General features: G+C 54.7%; 1 protein-coding gene across 3 annotated transcripts; it reads right to left on the bottom strand.

Moving 5' to 3' along the window:
- Positions 1–2,093: 2,093 nt before the first annotated feature.
- Positions 2,094–6,565, bottom strand: SOD3 (superoxide dismutase 3). Of its 3 annotated transcripts, none has more exons than XM_066280156.1 (3): positions 6,455–6,544; positions 3,598–3,661; positions 2,094–3,485 (listed from the first exon to the last, which is right to left on the bottom strand). In XM_066280156.1, exon 3 carries the CDS (start codon positions 3,467–3,469, stop codon positions 2,699–2,701), a length of 771 nt encoding a protein of 256 aa, XP_066136253.1. In that variant the 5' UTR covers positions 3,470–3,485; positions 3,598–3,661; positions 6,455–6,544; the 3' UTR covers positions 2,094–2,698. The 3 variants fall into 3 exon arrangements, with proteins under 3 accessions (XP_066136253.1, XP_066136254.1, XP_066136255.1); XM_066280157.1 differs by having other exon boundaries at positions 3,598–3,666; positions 6,455–6,540; XM_066280158.1 differs by lacking the exon at positions 3,598–3,661 and having other exon boundaries at positions 6,453–6,565.
- Between the last annotated feature and the right edge of the window lie 503 nt (positions 6,566–7,068).

The raw sequence follows: 7,068 nt of genomic DNA on the forward strand, positions 1-7,068 counted from the left end.
CTTAGGTGCCCCCACCCCCTAAGGGCGGGGATCACAGTTTCTCTCAGCCAGCCTCTTAATGGATGCAGAAACCCTTCTTACAAACCTAAAAGGTGACCACCTTTCCTTTACTTGAATCTTTCTAGTTCCATTTCCAATCCATTAGTAGTAGCCATTTTTCTGACCTTAGCCACTGTTTTTAATTAGACACTTATTAGATCCTTAGGTCTTCATGTTATACTATATACCTTTTAAGAATAACACTTGATTTCATCATCACAGCAATCCAATGGCTAGTCCTATTTAACTGATGAGAAAACTCAGGCCCAGAGAGGTGCCCTGCTCTCTGTGTGACTGGCTCGGGTCACACAGCTCGGGTGGCAGAGACATGGTTCCACCAGGCCTTTCCAGCTGAGCCTGAGCCGTCAGCCACTTGCACTCTAAGCATCCCTTTGCCCTGACAGTGAACTCTCGTTGCCCCTGTATTATTTCCTCTCTGTTTCTTGGCCCTGGAGCCCCACAGAACAGTTTTATCAATTCCGTTCCCATTAGTGAACAGCACAGAGAGGGGCAGGTTGCTAGGGTCTCTCTTTAGTCTGGAAGGCTGATGGTAGTGGAGGGAGAAGCTAGGAGCAGAAGGTGCTATGGTCTGAACGTGCCCCCCAAGATAAATATGTGGAAATGCTAACCCCCAAAGACAATGGTAGGAGGTGGGGCCTTTGGAAGATCCTAAAATCATGGAGGGGGGGTAAGGTACTTAATCTCATGAGTGGGCCACTAGCAGAGTCCCGCTGCGGAAGCGTGCTGGGCCCATCATCTCATGAGTGAGTTTAGTGACTAAGAGCTTCCAGAGAGATCCCTTGCTCCTTCCACCATGTGTGGATGCAGCCATAAAGCACTGGTTATGAAGCCCAGAGAGGTCTCTAACCTGGCCATGATCTTGGACTTTCAGCCTCCAGAACTGTGAGAAATAAATTTTTGTTGTTTGTAAGCTACCCAGTCTGTGGTCTTTTGGGAGAGTAGCCCAGACAGACAGACAAACAGAGAAGGTAAGTGATGAAAAGCACCAGTCCCCTTCTGAAAAATAAATCCCCACCTCCCTGGATGATCCTGAATTAACCTATAACGTGGGGGGCAGAGTTGAAGATGGCGTGTTTGCCGTTTTATTCTTCTCTGTCACGTGTCCCTAAATAACTGCTGCCTCATTTTCAGAACTCTTCATTGGTGGGATAAGTAAACGTATCTATTTGAGATTGGGATATTTAAAGACTCAGTGTGCTAATTGCCTTTCAGTGCTGATGTGGACAGTTCAAGTTAACATTTCAAACCAGTAAGAACCAGCTGGTGGAGCACAAGGAAAGATTTTTCAATGATAAGTTAGTCCTAGTAAGAGGTAAAAATAACCACCAGGGGATGAGTCTCTGGCTAAGGTTCTGTTTGACTCACTTCGGAGTCACAGATGTGAGTCTGGCAGGAATGGAAGCTGCTTCCAAGTAACCAGGGTGGAGAAGCCACAGTGAGGAAGTGGGCCTACCCCAGGAGGTTCAAAAGTTATTACGAGAACTTTTATTCCGTAAATGAAGGTGGCTACGCAAGACTGATCTAGTCAGTATGTAGATTATAATTTTCAAAAAGAGGCTGAAATTCTAACAAGCCTTGAATGAAAATCCGCCTGCCTTTGAAGTCCACTGCTGCCTAGTGCCTTTGTGTTCAGAAAAGCATTGTCCTGGTTGTGGAAAAGGCTGACAACGTCATTTGCTAACACCGACCTCCCCGGGTAACCTGCCCAGTAACATTGCTTCACTGGCCTCCGTCTCGCCCTCCTGGGAAATGGACCTCATGCTGCACTTTGAGGCAGATGGGAGGGACCACGGGGAAGCTTATTGCAAATAGATTTCTTTCTCTCCAGTTGGGGTTGTAGCTCAGGAAGCTGAAAATTTTTTTCCTCACTTCCCACAACAATTCGTGACTGAACATTGTCGCCGGCAGAATTGGAAGGAGGGGAATAAGGAGAGGTCCTATAGGAATTTTGGAAATATCTTTGCTCTTTCCAAATAGTATCTGAGCCCGGGAGACAGGCCTCAAACGAACAGAAAAAGTAACCAAGGCCCTGATGAAGAACTGTGCTGCTGAGATTTTAATGTGCAACGTGAGGATTGTGAAACAGTCCCCAAGGGTGTCTGTCTGCCCCCTGCAGGGTGGCAGGCTGCTGCAAACAGCTAGAGACTCGGGCAGGGGCACCTAAGTGCAGGCAGCGGGTGCTGGCAGGGCCCACGTTGGTGGTGAGTGGGGAGGTGGGGACCCCAGGCCACCTCAGGACAGGTCGCAGAGAGCCTAGGAGGAACCTAAGAGATGGAGGAGTTGGGTGGGTCCTTAGGGCACAGAGGTATCTCAGGGCTCATGGGGAGAGGATAGGGGTGTCAGGGTAGAAAGGGACCTCCGGAGTCTAGAAGACTCTCGGGGTAGGTGGGGTAGATGGTAGATGGGGGCAGGGTGTAATCGGGATCCTCAGAGCTGGGGTGGGGGCTGCACACTGGCTGGAGGGGCGTCTCAGCACAGCTGGCTGAAGATCTCAGGGTAGAGGAAGCATCTGGGGAGACCTCAGCCAGGGCAGGAGTGGGACTTCGGGGTAAAGGGAGACTCAGGGAGCAGAGGGAGCAACTCAAGGTGGGGCAGGGTCCTGGGGCACACGGCAGGGGTGCGGGGCGCCCCGAGGGCGTCAGGGCCCGAGGTCCGGGGGCGCGCGCGAGCTCTCGGCCGCCTTGCACTCGCTCTCGCGCCGCCGCTTCTTGCGCTCGGCGTGCTCCTGCGCCAGGCGCGCCCAGGGCGCGGGCCCGCACAGGCCCACCACGCAGCAGGCCAGCCGGCGGCCCGCGTTGCCGTTCTCCAGGCTGGCCGCGTTGCCGCCGCGGCCCAGGTCGTCCTCGCCCGCGTGCACCACGACGGCGCGGCCCACGATCGAGTACGGGCCGCTGAGCGAGGCGGCCAGGCCCGTGCGGTACTTCCAGAGGCCGCCGTCCCGCACGGCGAAGTTGCCGAAGTCGCCCGGGTGCTGCGGGTGCTGCACGGCCAGCGGGTTGTAGTGAGGCCCGGTGGCCTCGCAGCCCGGGCTCAGGTCCCCAAACTGGTGCACGTGGATGGCGCGGCTGGAGACGTTGGGCTCGGCAGGGAAGCCCTCCAGCGTGAAGAAGGCGTCCAGCCGGGCGCCGGGCCCCAGCTGCCTGAAGAGCACGAGGCCGGCCACCTGGGGCTGCGAGGTATCCAGACTGGCCGATGGCCGCACCTCGCACGCAGCATAGAGTGTGGCGTCCGGGCCACCGCCACCCGCCGCCTGTCGCCCTGTCACCTCCTTCCAGATCTCCGTCACTTTGGTGTGCATGTCACGGATCTGCTCCTCCACGCTGACCGTAGCGTCCGACGCATCTGAGCCCACTGGGGCGTCCGAGGCGCAGGCCACCAGGAACAAGGCGGTGCAGAGCAGCGCCAGCATGGCTGCAGTCGGGCACCTGTGGGCATCCCCGGGGCAGGGGCGGAGCGAGGCTTAGTCAGAAGAGACTGGGAATCTCAGGGACACCAAGTCGTTGGTTCCAACCTGTCCCCACCAAGGAGCCTTGTTACCTGTTCGTTCTTTCAGCCTCTATTCCTCCAGGGCCTACTGCGTCCCAGGAGCTGTGTTAAGTGCTGTGCTTGTAAAGATGGAGGACACAAAAATCTCAGGAAACGCACAGTTTCTTTCTGAGCCACAGATCTCTGATCATGGGCTTCTCAAGTCCCATCTTCATGAGTGGGGGGTCTCAGGGCACATAAAGAGCAATCTCATGGCCCTTCCTGACCCCCTCCCTCTCCTCATCTCCACTCCTCTTTAAGCACCCTCCTTTCCATCCATGCATAAGTCTTGCTGGCCTGCCTGGCTTCCTGGCCTTTGCACCTCTGTGTCTTCTCTCCGCAGTGCCCCATCCCCCTTCTCTACCATGCTCAGTAGACTCGGAGACAGAAACTCTTGCTTTGTTCATCAGTATCCCCAGCTTCTCTGCAGTGGGAAGCACTTACTATGTGATTGTTGCATGAGGAGTTCACTGAGGGGCAGACATGCCATCAAATCATTCTAACTTCATCCTGTGATTACAGATGGAGATTCTGATTCTGTGGGGCCAGAATTGTGTCTTCTTCTTCCTTTTTTTTTTTTATTTTTTTTAACTCTATCATTTTGGGACCCGGCCAGGGATTTTGGAATCACAGATTCAAATCCCAATCCCAATATATAACTGTAATGTCATCAGGGAACGTGTGGCTCTCTCTTAGCTACTTGTGAAATAAGGCCAGTAGTTATCACCGATGGTCATGGACAGTGAGGATTAAATGAGATATTATATACACCAGGGTATTTTCACACCTTTAGGTTTGCCCACAGGGATCAATGCTGCCTCCAAAAAAAAAAACCCACTGGTTTGTGGGTCAGCAGCACTTTCAAAGGTCTGCTCCAACCCCAGAGCGAGTGCCATTCTAAAAGTCAGCACCAGGGTTGAGTATTTATTCTTTCCATAACCGTTACAGAAGCGTGATCTAGGAGGACGATGAAAAGAATGGGTCCGGAAACTCACCGTCTAACTCTGAAACCTGACTGTGCCACGTCCTCTCCAAGGGCTAGCAACCGTTATTGTTATGTTTGTTGCAGAGCAGGGGAGAAAATGCTGGGCTGCAAACTCTGCTCGGGCCCTACCTCTTCTCTGAGCCTCAGTTTTCTTAATCTGCCAATCAGGATAATTGCAGGTTTCCTGTGAGGCTTAGAAGAGACGATTAGAAATGCTAGCATTTATTGAAAGCACGTGCCAAGCACTGTTAAAAGCAGTTCATACGTGTTAATTCACGTGAGCCTCACAAGAACTCTGTGAGGTAGTTATTGTTATCCCCACTCTGAAATGTGGGGAAACTGAGGCACAGAGAGGCGAGTGTTTTGCCTCAGGTTACACGTGCAATAACAGTTGAGGACAAGATTGGAAAGTGTGGTCTGCTGCACGCCCCTGGCTTAGCCTCCACCCTGAACAGCTCTCACCTGAGGCACTTGGCTGCGAGGCTGGCTGGCACCCACAAAGATCTCAGTCAGTGGCAGCCCATTCCTCAGAGATCGGAGACAAGCTGCTGATGGAGATTTCAGGCCCAGCACTGAGAGCTGCTATAGAAGCTGTGGCAGGAGGAGCCCAGGAAAGGCTCCACGGAGTGGCAGGTAGCGGAGAGAGCCCAGGAAAGGCTCCACGGAGTGGCAGATAGCGGAGAGAGCCCAGGAAAGGCTCCGCGGAGTGGCGGGTAGCGGAGAGAGCCCAGGAAAGGCTCCGCGGAGTGGCGGGTAGCGGAGAGAGCCCAGGAAAGGCTCCACGGAGTGGCGGGTAGCAGAGAGAGCCCAGGAAAGGCTCCGCGGAGTGGCAGGTAGCGGAGAGAGCCCAGGAGAGGCTCCGCAGAGTGGCAGGTAGCGGAGAGAGCCCAGGAAAGGCTCCACGGAGTGGCAGGTAGTGGAGAGAGCCCAGAAAGTGGCATCCAGGGGGCCGCCGCCGACATGGCCCAGTGTGGCTTGCTACACTGAAGCCCAGGAAGTGGCTACAGGAGTGGAACCATCCCTGCCAGACCTCAGCCTCAAGCTTCCCTTCACCAGGGACCACCACCTCCTTCTGAGGCAGGCCTGGCCCTCAGGAGGGCTCTGTCAGTTACAAAGTTCTTCCTTAAAAATGTACAGCAGAACCAGACTGCTCTCTTTCAAGCATACTTGGGTAATAATTAACATGCCATGGAGAGGTTTTTCTCTTAACAGAAAGAATATGCTTCCCCCACCCCTGACTCCTTGTTTCTTAAGCCTTTGACTCTGTCCCTTGAAGGCAGCTTGATAAGGCCCAGCCTTCTTGCACACTCTCCTTAGTTTGAGCTCTGGATGACCAAGTACTGTTTTCAGGCTCTGTGCCTGGCGTGGGGGGAAGACAAGATTATCAGAGAAAGGGGACCAAAAAAGGCCACTGAGCCTCTGCCTCCTTCCTGGGTCTAGACCTGGGAAAATGGCAGCCCCCCTGACACCTGCCATGTTCTAATTCCTCGCTCACTCCTAGAAGGAGCCCAGCTGTGAGCCCTCCTCTCTGTTCCTCTGCGAAGCAGGTGGCTTTTTCTCAGTAGCGCTCTCCATCCGAGCCATGCAACACCCAAAAAGGACAGCCTTCCTCCCCCCAGAGTCCTCTGCTCTAACACTGAAGTCCTCCCGGGCTGGCCCTGGCAGACCCAAAGGAGAAGAGCTGTCTCTCCCATTTGCCTTCCTCCCCCCTCTCCCCAGCTCCCTGCTCACCCCCCAGAGCCGCCCGCCTCTGTCATCCAGTCTGTTTCTCTCAGGAAGATGAGCAAATACTTTTCCAAGCCGAAGCCCGGGGCCCCACCCTGGTTTCAGACACTTAATCAGCTCCCTCTGGGAAGGCAAGGGACCTGGACTTGGCACTCACCTTTCCAGCTCTTCCCAGAGAGCTTTCCCGGCGAGCAGCTGGGGGCAGCACCCGGCGGCCAGTTGCAGGAATGCGGACTGACTCCTGAGGCCGGCTCTTCGTGGGTGTGCTGGAAAGCCAGCCCAGGGGAGTGGTCACCCTGAGGAAAGAAGGTCATTGGGCCAAGCCGGGAAGGAAAGCAGACCAGGCTGGCCCTGGGCGCATTGCTTCACCTCCTTCCCCTCTGTTCCCTCCTCCCCTACCCCTCCCTGGCCCGGGTTCCCTGGCCGGCCAAGGATTCCTTGTCATGACTTCACCAGTCTCTGCAGACGTAGCCAGTGACCTTCAGCACGCAGCAGCAGGGGCATAAAAATGAGACAGAAAATAGCCTGTTTGACGTGGTGTACAATGGTTTCTTTCTTGAGAGGCCCTTTGCATTCTTCTGATTTCCTTAGTTATTGACTTCTTTTTGCTGGACACGGCTACGATGGAAATGGGCACTGGACAAGTAGGCATGACGTGTTCCCAGAACGGTGCTGCCCCGCCCGGGAGACGTGAGAGGCAGGTGTGAGGGGACAGGTTGCGGGGTCCCCGCTGTGTCTTCCTAACTGTGTGCTCCTGGACCAGCTTGCTCCCG

This window comes from Saccopteryx bilineata, chromosome 5, assembly GCF_036850765.1.
Source record: "Saccopteryx bilineata isolate mSacBil1 chromosome 5, mSacBil1_pri_phased_curated, whole genome shotgun sequence".
In the NCBI taxonomy this organism is placed as follows: Eukaryota; Metazoa; Chordata; class Mammalia; order Chiroptera; family Emballonuridae; genus Saccopteryx; species Saccopteryx bilineata.